Source organism: Protopterus annectens, chromosome 6.part0, assembly GCF_019279795.1.
Source record: "Protopterus annectens isolate FY-2018-M chromosome 6.part0, PAN1.0, whole genome shotgun sequence".
In the NCBI taxonomy this organism is placed as follows: Eukaryota; Metazoa; Chordata; order Ceratodontiformes; family Protopteridae; genus Protopterus; species Protopterus annectens.
The window spans coordinates 1,038,649,946-1,038,670,123 of NC_056737.1; the positions used below are offsets into that span (position 1 = coordinate 1,038,649,946).

At 40.0% G+C, this 20,178-nt stretch overlaps 1 protein-coding gene across 1 annotated transcript in view; it reads left to right on the forward strand.

Annotated features, from left to right (window-relative positions):
• Window positions 1-20,178, forward strand: part of AK7 (adenylate kinase 7) — a 1,289,119-nt gene that overhangs the window by 1,111,165 nt on the left and 157,776 nt on the right. The window contains exon 16 of the mRNA XM_044074647.1: window positions 3,754-3,974. Within this exon, the coding sequence (XP_043930582.1) occupies window positions 3,754-3,974 (221 nt within the window). The remainder of the gene's footprint in view (window positions 1-3,753; window positions 3,975-20,178) is intronic.

Consider the following 20,178-nt stretch of genomic DNA (forward strand, 5'->3'; position numbering starts at 1 on the left):
ATCCCCGGGACAAACCTACGATCCCCCATCCACTCATCAAGATTCTTCTTGAAGAGATTCAGTGAGGTGCTCTGCCTAACATGAATTGGAATTCTGTTCCAGAGCGAAGGGAGCCTCTGGGTTATGAATCTGTCCCTCCAGCAAGTTCTATTTATTTCAGTGCTGAGGTTCAAGTCCCTCGAGCTTGTGGCTCTAAGGGATTTAGATTTACTGAGGTGGAGCATGTCCATTAATTCTGGATTGGACATAGCTTTATATGTCAGGCATAGATCGCCTCGAAGTAGGCGGTATGCAACTGAGTAGAGCTGGAGTTTTTTTTAACCGAGCAGCATATGGCATCTGTTTGTGTCCCTTGATCCTCTTGGTGAGGTACTTTTGGGGTCTTTCTAATTGGTGCAGGTGTTGGGTAAGGTACATCTCAAAAGGGGCATTGTATTCTATGATGGGCCTGATGAGGGATGAATAAAGGGGCACGATTACCTCTCTTGATCTAGATGTGAACCCTTTCATGATGAGGTGGGCTATGTAAAAGGTCTTTCTAACCACTTTGGCAATGTGGTTGTCAAAGGAGAGATTGCTATCAACTTGGGTCCCCAGATCCCTAATTACTTTCTCTGTACTTAATGGGTTACCACCTATGTGATAATTGTGGGCACATTGTTTTTGCCAAAGGGTATGACTATACACTTTTTGGCATTTAGCTTTAGACCATGGCTCTGGCACCAGTTATCCATCTCTGTGAGACCTTTTTGAAGGATGTTTGTGTCGGCTGGAGAGTTGATTATGGCGCCTAGTTTGCAGTCGTCTGCAAACTTGGTGAGCCATAGTCCTCCCACGTTGGCCTGTACCTCGGAAAAGTATATACCGAACAAGAGCGGTCCCAGGACAGAACCTTGTGGGACGCCACTTGTGACCGGTTTCGAGTCTGACATGGCTCCAGCAACTCTCACTCTGTGGGTTCTTTCTTTGAGCCAGTTTGCGCCCCATCTTGTGACATAGGGGTTTATATTTAAGCTGGATAGCTTATCTATGATGCCCAAGTGGGGTATTGTGTCAAATGCCTTTGCTAGGTCCAGATAGGCTGTGTGGACTACCTTCCCTTCATCTATGGCTTTGGTGACTGTTTCGAAGAAGTCAACCAGGTTCAAAAGGCAGGATCTGCCCTTGACGAAGCTGAACTGGGTAGGATCTAGTGTCTATAGGTCCCCAATGTCTTTGTTTATGAGCTCCATGATGATCCTCTCCATAGCCTTGCAGACTAAGCTAGTCAGGCTTATGGGGCGATAGTTTCCAGGGTCCGTGGAGGCTCCACCTTTGTGGAGTGGGACCACTGTTGCTGCACGCCATTCTGTGGGCACATATCCTGTAGTGAGGCTGAGATTGTACAGCTGTTTTATTTGAGGGATTAGTTCTTCTTGGAGTTCATGTAGGACGCAACCCGGGACGCCATCTGGTCCCATGGAAGCAGTGTTTTTTGCTTTGGAGAGGGCAGCCTTCACCTGAGCATCAGAGATGTTTGGGAGGCAGCCCTCTGCCGGGATAGATACTTGCTCTTTTTTGGGGGGGGAGGGGGTGGAGGAGTTTGCACTGAACCTGTCTGCCAGGATATTGGCGATGTCTGTGGGTTCAGTGTATTTTTTGTCGTTTAGAATCAACTCAGAACAAGTCTGGGAGCTGCATCCCAAGTTCCTAACATAACTGAAAAAAGCCTTATGATTGTCTTTAGTGTCCTGAGCAATTTTTCTCTCTAAGCTGGCCTTGGAGTATTTTATGAGGGATCGTAATTTTTTGCTAGTACTGATCAGGGATGCCTTCCCTATTAGGGATCTTGCTCTATGTAGTATCTTCCTCCTTCTGTTGTATAGTTTATTTATGGCTGGGGTCCACCAGACTGGACGCCTGCCTTTGGATGTTTGGGTTTTGGTTTTGTTTGGGATAGCATGATCCATGCATTCCAGGAGATGTCCGTAGAATGTGTTTATATAGGATTCTGCTGTTTGGGCCATAGTTTCCACTGGCCCTGGGGCCTTGAAGGATTCCACTTCGGTTTTGAGACGTGAGAAGTTCGCTTTTGAGAAGTTTTTCACTGTGGTTTTCTGGGCTGGGGATGGGGTCGGGATGTGGACATCCAGTGAAATTAATTTATGGTCTGATCTTACCAATGAGGGATATACTTCAGGTGTGGAGCATAGAGTCCCCATGTTGGTAATGATCAGGTCTAGTATGTTATCCCCTCTTGTGGGAGTAGTGACTAGTTGTTCCATAGCATTTGAGTTTATAATTTCCAGGAACCTTTGGGCTAAGGTGCTGGGGCTTGAGTAGTGCTCCCAGTCTATGTTTGGGTAGTTGAAGTCGCCCAATATAATGGTGTTCGGAGAGATCTTCATGTTCTCCAATGTTTTCAGGAAAGCCGAGTGGGATTCCTGACTTTGAGAGGGTGGTCTGTAGGATGCTATAAACTGAAAAGCAGTCTTGCCCACTGTTAGTTGCACATGGATGGTCTCCGATACTTTGTGCAATGCCACTAACCTGGAGGTGTGGATATCCTTGATAAATATGGACACTCCCCCTCCTTTTGTGGTTCGGTCCAGGTTTTGGGGCCAAAAAGCATGATATGAGGTATAACCTGGTAGTGCTGGGGTGCTCTCTGGAGCCTTGAACCAGGTTTCTGTCACTGCACAGATATCGATGTTCTCCATACTGAGGAGAGCTTTGAGTGCGTGCATCTTGAGGTTAAAACTTCTGGCATTTAGCAGCGTTACCCTTAGTTTCTTGTTTCTTGTGCTGTCTATGGAGGTGGGTTTGACTTTTGAGCCTTGCCTAAAAAAGGTACTCGGACATGCTAGTACACATACACTGAGAGGCAGCCTCAGATCATGCAAAATGTTGTTTTTAAAAAAAATACAATGAAATACCATTTTTTGCAGGGGGCTGCCTGACATCCCCTGCTAATTATAAATATATATATATATATATATATATATATATATATATATATACTAACTCTGAGATTTCACAAAAATTGGGGTTAGGGCATACTCCCCAACCTTGGGAATTGTGTGATTTCTTACATCTGTCAACTATCTGTTTAGTTGACCAAAGGTGATAGACTAAACAACTGTTGACCCACACACTTGACAAAATCAAGTCCTCCTATATATATATATATATATATATATATATATATATATATATATATATATATATATATATATACGGGTCTACCTGACATGGTCGACAGTTCATATGGTCGACAGTTCATTTGGTCGACAGTTCATTTGATTGACAAGCATTTTAGGTGGGGGGCTTCGCCCCCCACACCCCCCCTAACTATATATATCAACTCCAGGGTTGCACAACATTGGGGAGGGGGGCAAATCTACTTGTCGACCAAATGAGTGTCGATTATATGAACTGTCGACCATGTCAGGTAGACCCATATATACACATATATATATATATATATATATTATTTATATATCTATATATATATATATATATATATATATATATATATATATATATATATATATATATATATATTTATATATCTAATCTCTCTCTCTCTCTGTATATATATATAAAATAGATTGGGCTCTGATTTGAGATATATATGATTTTTCTTCTTCCAAGCTGTACCTCCATTGTCAGCCTCATAAATGTGACAGAGAGAAAATTACATCATCAGAAGTAGTGATTTTTTTTCTTAATTCACATACTAATCCACTGCATATCTTGCTTCATTTTTCATAGATGTTACTAAAGACAATGACCCAGAGTATACAACTGTGATAGATGAGATAGTAAAATGCATTGGAAAACCTAGAAACTATGGACTTACACCCGAAGAGAAGGCTGAGTTGGAATTCAAAGCAACAGAGGAAAAGCTGAGGCGTGAGTTTGCGAAGAAAGCTGAAATGGAGCAGAAGGAGGCACTAGAAGCAGCTGAAAGAGCAGCGCACTGGGAAGAATGGGTCAGTGCATCTTTACTGTGTAGTTTTATGTCTGTTGTATGTTCTGTTTTACTCTGGTCCTTACGTGTGGAAAGTAAATGCATCTTGTCCTCTCAATGAGTGGGTTGCATCTAGTGAGCAGTTCATGTTGCTTCCTAGAAATTTTTGCATCATCCAGAGTAAAACTGATAAAACATTTTTTAAGGTTTTGTCTTTGCCCCTTCATTCAAGTTGTTAGCAGTGCATAGTTTCATTTAGTTTAAACGTTTAAGGCTGCCTTTTTTTCCCAATTTCCTTTTAAGATGTGGTGAATACATTCATTGTTTGCCTTCTGTGTTTGTGTCATGGCTAGTCCAGGCCTATGATCTCACTGTCCTTATGGGAACTCTGAGGCTCCCTTCTAATGTGTCTCCTGACCTGTTTTACAGTATGCTGTAGAAAAAAGGCCAGTTTCTGTATGCACTATACAACCACAATGTCTACACAGTAGTGTGGAATAGGGATTCTCTGCTATTAGTAGCAGACAATACTCAGTGCACAAAAATCAAGACTTATGGGCTTTTCCCAGTAGCTATACATTCTGCAGCAGACTAGGCCTTGTTGCCTGAGCCTCAGGTTTACAGTGTCATCCCATAACAAGATTTCTGTACCTTTGACCTTTGTGATAATATGCTTACTGTAGAGATGAAGCTTCTGTTTCACAAGGGGGCTGGATTTGCAGTTACCATCAATAGGCATTGAGTGGTTTCCTTGTACGCACAGTCTGCTTCTTGCTCATGGACCCTTTTGCTTGATCATGGTTAGTGACATCCTCCTTATTAACTCATCAAGATTCAGTGGAGTAGCCATCTTACTGCTGCTCTGCAGCTTGCCTTAGACCATTCTGCAGAGTGAGCTAGCTCAAGCAGCAGTAAAACAAATTGGCACATTGTTACAGTTGCCTGCAGTCATCAACCTGTGTGTGTGTTTTTTTTTAGTAGTACATGCATCCTTCTATGTGCACGGGCAACTCCCATCTCATGCTAGTACAGCTTGAATGTTAATAGTGTGTGCCTATTGCAGAAGTGCACAGCTGCTTTCTTCTGACTACTTTAGAATTTTTGGTAGATTAACTGTTTTCTACAGTGAGTACTTCAATTGCACTGTGTCTTTCTTTCAATAATCAGTAATAATAAGGAAGCTCTTTGAACCTGGTGTTTCATTTGTATGGTGCAATAAATGTTGCATGATATTAATTTTTATGGTACTATAAAGAAAATACAGCACTGATGTCACCCCCCCCCCCCCCGCGGAAACATTTGTGAGTATACTTGGCAACTGCACCATAAGATGTTCATCATATTGATCACTGCTGCAGTAGCATTAGCTGCATGGGTTATATCCTGCCATGGATATAACAGCCGACCAGCATCCAAAGCTTCAGGCCACCTTCCATGCAACCAAACTGTCAGTCAGCTCAAGCTGTGTTGACTAAAAATTGGAGCACACTTTTTTATCTGTCAGTTTAAAAGTTGTTTAATGTAATTGAAACAATATTTTTCATGGGGAAATTGTGTTTAGTTTACTTTTTGTGTCTGGCTAAGTGTTTAAAGTCCTTTTTACTGTGTTTTGTGTGAAAAAAGTAACTTTTAAAGACTTTAAATTTTTACCGGCTTTTGATTCTTCTTTTCCTGGGAAAAGAGGCACAGTTTTTGGCTTGACCATGGAACAAACTACTGGTCCCACAATCAGTCCTTCTTCCAACCACAAAAAAAAAAGTTAAGCAAACAGCCTTTGCCACCACGACAGGCTTGAAATTTGCCTCAGCCACAGGTGGGTGGCTCTGCTGTGGCCATAGCTTGTTCCTCAGACCTCATCCATGGATCTCTCTGGTGTAGCACCTACAGCCACTATGGACCAAGGGTTAGCGACATCCCCTGCAGCTGTTGTGGTCCCCTCAGTGGGCAACAGAGCCACTCTTGTTAGTCTTGGTGAGGAAGCTGCTGTTGCCATCAACAAATGTGTTGGTTGCATTTTTCCTGTCAAAAAGAAACAAAAAGCTAAACATGTATCAACTCCTCTTCCTTAAATTTCCTTAAATAGAAGTATTTTATTGGGCCTGGCTCAGGGTTTAGTCTGTTGATCCTTCCTATAAGGTGGTGACAGAAAGAGAGATACTTCTTTTCCAGATATGATTCAGGATTCTGAATCTTGACAGGAAGATTAAGGAACAGATACAGGTTTTTCTCCTCAGTTTTCTGATTCAGACTCAGAGGAGACCTCAGTTTCTGATTCTCGCTCTGGGGATCTCTTTTTTTCTGAGACTATCTCCAGAATTTGCCAGTGTTTTCAATGCGAGAACACTGACGTTTCTCAGTCCCTCAGAAAATAATACGAGCTGTTACACATGGAATTTCCAGAACCTTCACCTATTCCTCTCTTTCTATCACCTCCGGAGGATGAGTATGTTACTGTCTGTAATTTTCTTGATCTTTGCTGCCCCTAAAAAGGCAGATAGAATGTATACAGTTCCTCATTCTATTAAGCTTTCATACTATCTTCGCAAACCTGACCCAGTAGCTATAGTTTTAGTTAATCCTACTGCTGCTAAACACATAGTTCATTCCAATCCTAATCTTTCTGTCAGATGGAGAAATTATTGATATGTATGGTAAAAAGTGTGCTTCTGCAATTTTTATTTTCAAAATTTTGAATTCTCTGGCTCATATGTTAAAATTTATTATGACTAATTGCAAAAATATAAGGGATGTTTTGTCTGCAGTGTCTTCTTGTGAGGAAAAATCTTCTTTAAATAATTTAGTTTCTTTCATTTTTACAAGTCACAACTCATTGTTTACAGTTTGTGTCAGACTCAGTTGATAGTTCTTCCAGACTATGTCCACTGTACTATTTTGAGAAGGATTGCCTAGCTGTATTCTAAGAACTTTCCAGATGATGTGAAAAATGAGATTTTAAAATCTCCTTTGGCTAGAGATTTATTTTTTTGTTCCTCTGCTGCAGAGGCTATCAACAAGTGTGATGAAAGGGCAAGTTGATACAGGGAATCTCTTAAGATTTTTTCAGACCTCCTTTTCCAAATTTTCTAACATCTCATCCAGTGTTGACAAAAAAACAAAGTAAGCAGTCTCAAGAAAATGCAGGTAAACAGCCATTTAAGAGAAATGGCAGGAGGGTTCAAAAAGGAATTCAGGAACCCCACAAAACCAAGGATAATGCCATAAGTCAGAATGACTATTTAAGAGACCTTTTCTGTCCCTCCCACCCTAGCAGACCCGTTTCCCCTGCAGAAAGTCTGAATCTCCACTTTTCTCTTTGGCAACAGGTAGTTTCAGACAGATGGGTTCTGAAGATCATTTATTAATATTACAGATGGCAGTGGGAGGAAATCCCTCTTTTTCAGGGAGTCTTTCCTCAGCCACCAAATCAGACTCCTTTATTTTCCCCTGTCCATCAACACATGCTGCCCCGGGGAGTTAAAGAACTAGTTCCTCCTTCCCAAGTTGTGAAAGTTTTTTTAAGGATGTTTTTAGTGTCAAAGAAAGAAAATGCTTAGTGACCAGTTATGGATCTTTCTCTCCTAAACCTGTTTGTGGTAGTGCCCACATTCAAAATAATGTCACTTTACAACCTGTTACCTCTTCTCCTTTATTTAAGTTTCCTGATAAAACAAGATTTAAAAGATGCTTCTCATCATATTCCTATTCATCCAGACCTCAGATGTTTCTTAAGGTTTTGTATGCCTGAATCACATTATCGGTTCTCTACCTTACCCTTAGTACTATCCCCTGCACCAAGAGTGTTTACAAAGTATCCTGCTTCAGTTATAGCTCATTGCAGGCTGCAGGGTATCCATATTTTTCATTATTTAGATGACTTACTTATCTTTACAGAGTATTTTTGTAAGTCTCAGGAATCTCTCACTTGAGTAAGAGATCTCTTGCACAAGCTGAGCTTCCAAGACAAAAAATTCAAACGTTTGTTTTGACTCCCTCACACAGGATTGTGTTCCTGGGGCATCAGCTTAGACACCTCATTTGAAAGAACTTTTCTTGCATAGTAAAAAAAAAAATAGATGAGTATCTAGATCTATTTGTAAGATTTTCAACTCAGATTTAGGTCATTGTGAGGAATATGTCAAAATTTGGGGTCTCATTGCATCTATGATTCTAATGATACCCTTCGCAACACTTCACATGAGAAAGATACAATGGTATCTGAAATGTCTTTGGTCCCAACACTGATATCCTTGTCTTTAAAATCCCATTGCTGAGGTTTGTCAGAAGAGACATCAGTTGGAAGAGAGAGCATATTTCCCTAAATCCAGGTCTCCTCTTCTCCAAAGCAGTCAGTCACCACAGATGGCATGAACTTTGTTTGGGAATCAGTTTCAGGAGGGGTAAAATTTCAAGGTGTGTGGGACACCAAAGACAGAACAAACAAATATAAAAAAGATGCTTGCCTTGATCAAGGCACTTAACTCTCTGAATCATGTTTGATCCACTGGACCTCTTCAAGTTGCTACAGACAATATCACAGTCACGCGATACATCAACAAGCAAGACGAACCAGGTCATACCCCCTTTCCAGACTAGTAATGTTAACTTGGGATATAGCTTCACAGCACACTCTCACTCTGCAGGCATCCTACATTCTGTAAGAGCAACATTGCGTGGCCAACAAGCTAAGTAAGACCCTCACGAATGGAAAGTAGATCAGGGGGTCTTCCAAGATTTGATCCATATATAGGGGGTCCTCAAGCCTCTCTGAACAATCAGCTGGCATGATTCTGCTCCAGAACTCCATGCAGAGAGGCTTGAAAGACAGATGTCTTTTCCTTTTCCTTGGACAGAAATGTTCCTCTATGCTTTTCTACCCTTTTCATTGACATCCAGGGTACTTCTCAAGATTCAGAAGAAATTCCCCAAGATTATTGTGTTGACTTCCTTCTGGCTTAGGCAGCAGTGGTTCTCCCTTCTTTTGGAAATGGCCAGGGGCAATTACTGCAAGCTTTCTCATAGAATGGATCTGTTCACCTCATGAATCGATCTACTTCCTCACAAAATATCAGGGGTGTTTGATGCACCCTGATCTCAGTCAACTTTATCTGACTGCCTGGATGACAGGGTCTTAATTCCTTTTAGGCACCTGTTTAAACAGGCTGTACAGCAGGTGCAAATGGAGGAAAGAAAACCTGCCAGTAGAAAATCATATATTAGCCAAGGGAAAAGGTTTTCTAGCTGGTGACAACAACATAGCCAACACCCACTCAGAGCTAGTTGTTCTTTGGTTTTATAATATTTGTGTTAGTTACTATCCTTTGGCGTTTCTTATTCCTCAGTCAAGGTTCATTTATTGGCCATTTCATCATGTCAGCCCATGGTTCCTCCTCTTTCAAAGCATTCTCATATCAAAATATTTTTGAAAGGGGTTTTGCATTAGAGGCCTCAAAGAAAACTGGTGTTCCTAGTTGACCTGTTAATTTTGTGTTAGAGAAGCTAACATTTGCTCCCTTTGAACCAGCTAATGCGACTGACAGAAGGTTCTTAACATGGAAAAAAGTTTTACTGATTGCTCAAACCCCTGCAAAGAATGTATCTGAGTTGCAAGCTCTTATGATGAGTCAGCCCTATCTCATTTTCAACAAAGACAGGTTTTCTTTGAGAACTAATCTTTCTTTTGTGCCTAACATAGTATTTGAGTTTATATTAAGCCAAACTATCCATACTCTATCCATTTAAGTAATTTAAGGATTCAGTGACTACTAAAACTTGCAGTCATCTGCAAATTTAGTAAGCTAGAGCCCTTTAGTACTGGTTTTTACTTCAAAAATGTAGATGCCAAACAGGAGAGGTCGCAGTACAGATCCTTGGGGGACTCCACTAGTGGCAGGTCTCTTTGTGGAGGTAATTTCTGTTATTTTGATTTCCTGCATTCTGTTTGCGAGCCACTTGGCAATCCAGCAAGAGGCATAGGGGTTTATTGCTAGTTTATTTAACTTTTCTACTATGCCTGAGTGGGGAATTGTGTCAAAAGCATTGGCTAGTTTGAGGAATGCAGCGTGTATTGTTTTGCCCTCATCCATTGCTTTGGTGACCTTTTAAAAAAATATATTATTGAAAGTTTGCCACCCCTTTTACAAATTCTCATTAGTTATCAATTATTATAGATGGGAGTATCTTTGCTTGTCTGTTTATTAATATCGCTGCAAAGATTTTATAGTTGTGGTTAAGCATTGCTATTGGGCAATAGAACCTGGGTTTAATAAGTCTTTACCTTTCTACAGTATAACAGAAACTAAGGTTTCTGTACAGGATTCTGGAATCCCTGTTTGAGTGAGTACTTCATTAAACATTTTAACCCACATTGGTATCATGTTTCCCTTCACTGTTCTCCATAATTCTATGGGTAGTCCATCAGAACCCCTTGATTTGCTTGCTGACTGTACTTTCACTGTTTCTCCTGTTTCATCCTCAGTTATTGGTTTTAACAAATTTGCCCTAATTTATTTTGTTATTCTTGGGATATCCAGTTTTTGATGAATCTATCCAACATGTACCCCATTCCACATTTACTTCTAGCTGTATGTATAGTTCTGCATACTAACCCAATAAAGCCTTGTTAATCTGCTCTGGGTCCTTCAATACCTCCCCTGTATCATTATTTCTAAGTCTGGTTACTCCCCTTTCCACTTTCTTCTGTCTCAACTTGCTAGCTAGCAGCTGCAGGAGTGCAGGAATGTTAGCAAAGAATTTCTGCTTGACAGAAATTTGCTTTTTCTGTTAATGGTTCCTCTAAACGAGTGTTCCACTTTTGCTCTAGATTGTTTAGTTCCTCTCTTTAATGTAATTTTAAATTAACACCTTTATTTTGTAGCTATTTTATTCTCAGGAACTTAATCTTCTGGAAGTAAATTCCTTCCCTCCATATTTGTTTTTCTTCTTCCCTAATTTCTCTTCTCTTTCTCCCATTTTTTATCACCTCCTTTTCCCCCGTTTGGGCTAAATGTTCTAGTGCTGCTGTTAATTTCTCATGTAGGTTCCATTTCCTCCTCTCCTCTTTAAACCACCAGTTATTAATCCTCCAGTGCCTTCCTAATGACAATTATTTGGGGTCCCATATTTGTCCTAATACTGGGACATGATCAGATAGTGTTCTGGGAGGCTCCCTATTGAAATATTGGCACTCTAAATGCTGAGTGGCAACAAGCTAAAAAAAGGCCAAAAACACAGGAGAAGAGTGAATCTCAAAAATTGTTCTTCTCCTTAAAACTTCTTTTTGCTGGGGGGCAAGCCCCCTGCACCCCCCCATGTGGGAGGGTAAGGTAAGCACCCCACACCCCTGGACTTATATGTGTGTGTGTACACACACATATAGATATATAGATATATATATATATATATATATATATATATATATATATATATATATATATATATATATATATATATATATATATATATATAAATACCAACTCTGAGACTGCCATACCTTGGAGAAAAGGGAATATTCTGAGAAATGGCATCTTGAACTTAGTATATGTAAGTTTGTTCTTTCGGCCATTCAGTTTCTGTATTTTGGGACTTGATGTAGCGAGTGCCAACATTTCAGATGGTTACTCTTCTCGGATGGGTTATTACTTCTTTAATCGAGTATTCATTCTTCTCTAACATATATATCTTGTCAAGCCTTGCCCGACTATCATACCTCTCAAAGTAGTGTATAAATTGTCTGTTTTTCCTAATATTTTCACTATGTCAACCCAACCATGGTATTTGCAAATGTATTTCAATAAGTTTACTTCCTGTTTCAGTGTTCATTGGTTAATAGGTGGTTAATAGCCTATTGTCACATGTGCCATGTTAAGCCAAGCCAAGCTTACCTCCAAATTTACCAAAATATTGCTGATATGTGTCAGTACCCCAAGGAATTTTACAGTTACAATATAGGCTTGTACACATCAAATAGCCACAGCTTGCCCTTGTCATTTAGAAACATAGGTGCCAAACCAAGGTTAAATCTGGGATTCCTGTCATTTGCTCCAAGCCATGTTTGAATAAGGTTATGTATGAGCCTTGCTTTACATGGATGGGAAGCCTATTACAGAGAAGGGGTAATCTTTGAGACACATACTTGTCCCTCCATCATGTCCTGATTATGTTGCAGATGAGGTTCAGGTCCTTAGATAAGATATTTGATGCTATTTATTTTCTGGATGTGCAACAAATCTGTCAGAGCATGCCTTGTAAGCTAGGCATAGATTGCTGAGCAGCAGTCTATAGGAAACTGACTACAGGGATAGGGCTTTGAGATGGTCCACATAGGAAGTGTTGTTTACTCCTTGTATTTTTTGTGAGGAACCACTGTGGTCTTTCAAGCTGTTGCAAGTGTCTGGTCAAGTCCATGCCAAATGTTGCATTGTACCCAATGACTGGTATGGTGACAGCTGACTACAACAAAACAATGACTTCCTTGGACCTGGATGCCATGCCTTACTTAGAACTCGTGCAATGTAGAATGATTTTCTCAACACAGTAGACATATTTTATTTATTTATTTATTTGACATTTGCTTTATATACCTTTATACCTCCCTCTCCCCACTTCCATAGCATATATATTCGTATGTATCTTTATTTAAAAAAAAAAATGTTTTTGATTGAATGGTTTATCTATTTGTATGTACATCATGTGTGATATTCTCTAGACCTGTCAATTGTTGTCTAACCTACTGTATGTACAGATATTCTCTGACTGAGTTTCTTATTATGTTTATGGTGGTTTTAATTTTTCACTCTTATTTTTATTTTTGATTTGATTTTTATTGTAGAAATATGTAATACTTCTTGTGCTGTTCTCCTCGGGTCTCCACTGAAAATGGCCCCATGGCTCAGTTGGACTCACCTGGTTAACAAATGTCAATAAATAAAAGGATAGTCTGACTGGGAAGGTATCCATCTTCAGCAGAGGCCCGGGGGGGGGGGGGGGGCAAACAGAACACAACACAACATAAAGTCATGCAACAATTATAAATAGAAAGGCACACATCTTGTATATAAAATAGTTGAAAATACATATAATTGTCATGCATTTACAAAGATTAGCTATTAGAATATTTGCTAAGAATAATGTATGTTTGGTTTACTTATGAAGGTAAATGTAACAATTTCTAGTGTGAATATAAGGACAGTCTAAGGTATTCTTGAGGAGTACAAGACCCAAGGAGGAAAATTAGAATGAGTGTAAGCAACAAAAGCAGAGGGTATATATAGAGAGAGAATTCAGGATAGAGCTATGACGGAAGTAATCAGTATGATGAGACAGTCTAACCTCAGGTGGAGAGAATAAGGATATACAGAGGAAGTAGTTAAGGCGTAAGCGTTAGCCTGTAGTGCAGAAGGGATGATAATCAGCCTAGTGTTAAAGAGCAGAGCCAGGATTTAGATAGCTAGGATTGGAGAAGTATTTTGAACTGTGAGAGATCAGCAGTGTTTAGAATGTGCTGAGGTATCGAGTTCCAGGCCCTGGAGATCTGATTGGAGTATAGAGAATCTCCAGAACTATTACTGGTTTTTGGAACTTGAAATAGAAATTTGTCAGAATATCTTGTTTACCTTTTATTTGCTTGAGGTTGGAGTAGATTATGGAGTGTTGGACATTTTTTGGGCTGGTATACTATGCCAAGGGCCATTGTAAGATGGGTGAATGTTAGGAGATTGGGTATTTCAAGCTAGTTTAGTTGGTGTAGAGCAGTGCAGTGATGATATATATACTGGGAGTTAGTAGCAAACCTGGCAGTCTTAAGAAGAAGACTAGGTCTGTTTTCTTCAGATTGGTAAAGATAGGAGAGGCATAAAGGGGAGTAGAGAGTAGGCAATTGACTGTTTTGTGGCATCAGTGAGGTATGGTTTGATTCTGTATAAAGAACCTAGTTTTATATGAACTTTTTTATTGTTAGGGACAAATGTTTATCAAATTTGATGTTACTATCTATTGTGATACCAAGTAGCTTAGCATGTGATACAAGTTCTATCTTGGCATTATTGGATGAATAAATTAGAAAAGTGGACAGGGGGCTCTGTGGTTTTGCTATTTGAGAAGAGCATTAATTTGGTTTTATTGAGATTCAGAATTGCCAGAGAGCCAAGATTCTACAGCTGAAAAGGACTGTTGGGTTATTTTGTGAAGTTGAGAGAGAGGGTGCTGCACAGATGACTGTCGAGTCATTTGCATACTGTATGATTGTGGCAAGGTGAGTGGCAGTATGGAGTTTATTGGCGAAGATGCTAAATAGGAGTGGACCTAGGACTGAGCCCTGTGGAATGCCTAATGGAACAGGTAACAGAGGGAAGAAGTCACGTTGCCATTTTACAGCTTGTTGGCAGTTGGAAAAGCAGTCATGGAACCATGGAAAGGCAGAATGGCTTAGTTTAAGAGTTAGGAGTTCATTGAGGAGTTTTTGATGGGAGGTGGTATCAAATGCTTTTGACATGTCTAGGAGACTATTTGGCCATTACTTCTGAATTGGGTAATTGTGTTTGTAAAACTTAAGAACTGTTGTTGCCCTATGGTTGGGATGAAAGCCGTGTTGGGAAATGGTTAAAAGATTATTGGATAGTAAGTAATTCATGAATTGTGACTGGATACATTTTTCTAAAATTTTGGATAGTGGAGATAAGACTGCAACTGGCCTGAAGTTAGAAAGCTCTATGGAGGTCCCACATTTATGTAGTGGTATGATATAGGATATTTTATAGATATTGGGAACCTGCTGTTCTATTATGGAATGATTGATTATGCAATTTTTAATGGTGCTAGTTTGTACGGGTTTGAATGAGGAGACATTGGATGCATCATGTGGAATTTTGGGGATGGTTAGGGGAGTATTGCTGTTATTTTTGGTTAGAATTAATATGGAGTTTGTAAAGTAAGTATTAAATTGAATGGTTATGCTGTCCATAGTATAGCTCAGAATTTCTTAGCTTTATTTCTTAGTTGCTGGTAGTAATCTAGGGTGACCTGTTTTTTATTGGAGCGGTACTTTACCCAAGCTTTATCTCTGGGTTTAAGTAACATGGTGATCAAAGGTCAGGTTGCTGTCAACATGCATTCCCATGTCCATAACCACTGGTCTCCTTTTAGGGGTGTATTATCAATGTGGAAATTTCGTTGGTGACCATTTTTCCAGTGGGTAGTATTATGCATTTTATCACGTTGAGTTTTAGTCCATGGCTCTGGCACCATTTGTTTGTCTGCATCAGGCCCTCTTGAAGGATATCTATGTCTTTTGGGTGATTCACTGACTACACCTGTTTTAAAGTTGTCTGCAGAGAAATAGATGCCAAAAGTAGAGGCCCCAGCACTGATCCCTGTGGGACTCCACTAGTGACTGGACATTTTGTGGAGCTGGATTCCCGTATCTTAACTTTTTATGTCCTGTGAATGAGCCAGCTGGCTATCCATTGGATGACATATATGTTTATACTTAAGTTTGTTAGTTTATCTACAGTTCCCCAATGAGGCATTGTGTCAAATGCCTTGGCAAGTTTGAGGGAGACAGTGTGCACTGTTTTCCCCTTGTTTATAGCTTTAGTGACCTTCTTGAAGAAGTCCACTAGGTTAAGTAAGCATGACCTGCCTTTAATAAAACTGAAATAGGTAGGGTCCAGGGTCTGTGCTTTCCTATGTCATTTTAATCAGATCCTTGATAACTGGTATGTAATCAGGTTCCAGTCCTGAGCAAAACATAATTCATTGTCGATATTGCACTATTTCTGTTAGTATCGCTCTTAAGTCATCTGTCTTTTCTTGTGACGGGGTATAAGTATTACTCGAGGTAATTCTGTTGCCCGTCCAGTACCTTGTTAGTAGTATGTATATCTCTTGCTTGTCCATTCTTTGATCAGCTATCTCTATATTTGTCCATTCTTTGATCAGCTCTCTCTCTAGGAGCACTTCTTTTGGTTAAAGTCATGTTCCCTCTTTTTCTTCCTTCCCACGCCTCTGCATAGTATCCTATCACTCCACTTCCTTTCTTCTTTTTATAAATTTGACATGTTCTTTTTTAGTAAGCTATGTCTTCTGCAGCACTGTTAACTCATCTCCCAGTGTATCCAGTACTCTGATGTTTTTTCCATTTTTTTTTACATCTGTAAGGCTATTTATATTCCAAGTAGATATGCTTAATGGCATGTTTCAACTCATTTGATTTCCCTATGTCTGTTTTACCCCTTCGGTGCACCTGCCTTAACAAATCCTTGTATTATATCACTAGTCATCTTTTCAGCTCAGATGGACTTTTGCCCTTTTTTATTCCAATCTCTAACCCCACAGGCTTCAAAAAAACTTTGAATAAAATAAATAAATAAATAAATACAAATCGTCAAAGCTTTAACTTTATACATCTCTTACTTCCCCTGCTTCATGTATGGCTTTTAGCTTACAACACATATCAGCTTATGCTCTTTAATGATGTCCGTTTTCATAAGCATTTGAGTGAACTTATGTTGGCTGCCCCTTACCATTACTTTCCAGGGATTTATTAAAGGGGCTAGCATGAGCCATATGGCTCTGCTAATAAGGGCTTTTTTCCACAACATCCCCATTTGTAATTCAGAGACATGTTAAATGTGACAAAGTGTCTCTGAATCATATTTACTGCCACACTGTTATGGTAGTAAACTGTTGTTCATCTAGGAGATGGAATTCCACTCCCCCAGTCACTCACCCACTCACACACACACACACACACACACACACATTCACCACAGTCCCGATAACTGTCTCTAATCGTTCTGTCCTCCAATGGTTCCCCCACCTAACTAATAGTTGTAGTGCCATTACGGCGCATATCTATTGTGCCCTGGTGGTTTTGTGTATCCCCCCCAATCCACATACGATAGTCACAGTATGTAGCTGAACACAGCCTTTTGCCCAAGTTCCACAGTGTGGTGGGAATGGCCATGCTGATCAACACATTAGTGCTAATGCCTCCCCCTAGGGCGGTTCCTCATTAGCCGTAAGAGGTGCTACATGTTTTTATGGTGGAGGACTGTGTAGAACCATGCTAAGGAAGTTGCTCAGTCAGGAAAAGGTACACAACAAGTACATGGTGGTGTACAGTTTGCTGTTCCTTAATGAAGCCAAGTCTTTGTGTTTTTCCTCCTCATTTTAATTGTATTAATGGCCCCTTATCTACTGCTATCTTGTTTAATGGCAGTCTGTCAACCACACTTGCCCTACTTTCTTTTCCATAAATTAGTGCTCCCCCCATTTCTCTCTGCTCAGTTGAAAATTTATGGGCATAGCCAGTGCCCGTCCAGAAATGCATTAGTACACTTCCTTAATTCATTGATAGCTTAATCGCATACAAGGTCCATGTACTACAAATGTTCATCATTCACACTCCCTCAGTGGTATGCCTGCACACAAACCCAACTTGTTAGCTTTCCATGCTCTGACTCTCTCTGATAGGGTATTGGCTAAGTCCCAACAGGGAAACCTAACCCCTGTCACAGAAAGTCGGTTATTCAGTCTTTTAATGCTAGCTTTGGGACTCACACAGCTGAATCTCCTCATCAGGCTGCATTGATGGATTACAGCTTCCAGACTCAGGTAAGGTCACTTCGGGAACTTCCCTTTCACTTTTGATTTCTTTTGGTTTTCTTATATATATATATATATATATATATATATATATATATATATATATATATATATATATATATATATATATATATACATACATGGATCTTTGTTGATATATTAAAAGTACGTTTCATCGAAACATGCAAGATCAAACTCGCTTTTCCCGAAAGTGGATTTTATTGAAAATGCACTTTTACAAAAAAAAAAAAAATAAGAAAATAAAACAGTACTTACATTTATGCAGAGGGCAACCTATGTGGGGGGTCACTCTGAGCTCGCACTACAGTTTGCTTAGTTGTACAATGGACAGTACATGTTGATATACAGCTAAATCTACATGCAAACATCTATTTGCTTAGTTGCCTTTCAGCAAAAGTGCATTTTTGACAAAATGCACTTTCGCGAAAGTGAGTGCGATCACATACGTTTCGATGAAACATACTTTCGATAATAAGACCAGGATGCATATATATATATATATATATATATATATATATATATATATATATATATATATATATATGTATGTATTTGTGTGTGTGTGGGTGTGACCTTTTTATTTTAATATTCTTACTATTTACTACTGTTGTTAATTCCTCTGGGAATTCTAACTTACTGCTGTGTTGTTTATAGGTTCATAGGTTCATACTAGGCTATCTGCCCTAGGGCATTTATAAGCCTAGCCAGAGTGTGTTTGGCTTTCGCCACCCATTTTAAATTAATTTTGCTATGCCCTTTTTCGAGGTTAGTATACTGTGCCTCTGTCTAACAGTGACACAGAAGTGATACCCAGGGTAAACCTACGATCTCCCATCCACTCATCAAGATTCCTCTTGAAGAGAGTCAATGAGGGACTGTGCCTAACCTGGACTGGGATTTTATTCCAGAGTGAAGGGAGCCTCTGGGTTATGAATCTGTCCCTCCAACATGTCCTATTTATTTCAGTGCCGAGGTTCAAGTCTCTCGAGCGCGTAGCTCGATAGGATTTGGATTTTCTGAGGTGCAGCATGTCCATCAATTCCGGGTTGGACATGGCTTTATACGTCAGGCACAGATCGCCTCTGAGCAGGCAGTATGCCACTGAGTAGAGCTGGAGTTTCTTTAACCTGGCAGCATATGGCATCTGTTTGAGCCCTTTGATCCTCTTGGTGAGGTACTTTTGGGGTCTTTCCAGTTGCTGCAGATGTCTGGTAAGGTACATCCCAAAAGGGGCATTGTACTCAATTATGGGCCTGATGAGGGATGAGTAAAGAGGCACGATGACCTCCCCTGATCTAGATGTGAATCCCTTCATGATTAGGTGGGCTATATAAAATGTTTTTCTAACCACTTTGGCCACGTGGTTGTCAAATGAGAGATTGCTATCAACTTGGGTCCCCAGGTCCCTAATTACTTCTTCTGTACTTAATGGATTGCCACCTATGTGGTAATTTGTGGGCACTTTGTTTTGCCAAAGGGGATGACTATACACTTTTTGGCGTTTAGCTTGAGGCCATGGCTCTGGCACCAGTTGTCTGTTTCTATGAGGCCCTTTTGAAGGATGCTTGTGTCGGCTGGAGTGTCGATTATGGCGCCCAGTTTGCAGTCATCTGCAAACTTGGTCAGCCACAGTCCTTCCGTGTTGGCCTGTACCTCCGAGAAATATATACTGAACAAGAGAGGTCCCAGGACTGAGCCTTGTGGGACGCCACTTGTAACTGGTTTGGAGTCTGACATGGCTCCAGCAATTCTAACCATGTGGGTTCTGTCCTTGAGCCAGTTTGCAACTCATCTAGTGACATAGGGGTTTATATTTAAGCTGGTGAGCTTATCTATAATGCCCGAGTGGGGTATTGTATCGAAGGCTTTTGCGAGATCCAGGTAGGCTGTGTGGACCACCTTCCCCTCGTCAATGGCCTTGGTGACTGTTTCAAAGAAATCTACCAGGTTTAAGAGGCAGGATCTGCCCTTAACAAAGCTAACTGGGTAGGATCCAGTGTCTGTAGGTCCCCAATATCTTTATTTATGAGGTCCATGATGATCCTTTCCATAGCTTTGCAGACCAAGCTAGTCAGGCTTATGGGGCGATAGTTTCCAGGATCCGTTGAGGCACCACCTTTGTGGAGTGGGACCACTGTTGCTGTACGCCACTCTTTGTTTGTATGCTTAATACTGCTTTTGAGCAATTATGGATCCTTTCTAACATTTTCTAAGCTTGTACTGTCATCTGAACTGTAGGCTTCTTGTTTCTGTTGTTTGTCTGGTTCATATGGAAGTTCTGACAGGAAAATATTGCATTTTTCACTTTTTTCTTAATTTATATAATATTTACTACTGATTCAACACAGTTACAGCTGTTTCTATCATTAAGTCATGCCTTAACCAGAAATTACTTCATTTGCATTTTCTGTGGTTTTTCATTTCTGACAAGGAAATCTTTAAGTAAATGCATATTTATGCTGTTTTAAAATTTTTCTGTTTGTTTGAAGGGCAATATATGATTTTTATCACTATTTGGACAAGTGAATTTTAGTTGGTACTGTGACTGTTTGTGCTGTTGTTTACTACAGTAGGCAGATTGTAGAGCAAGGCTTTGCACAATT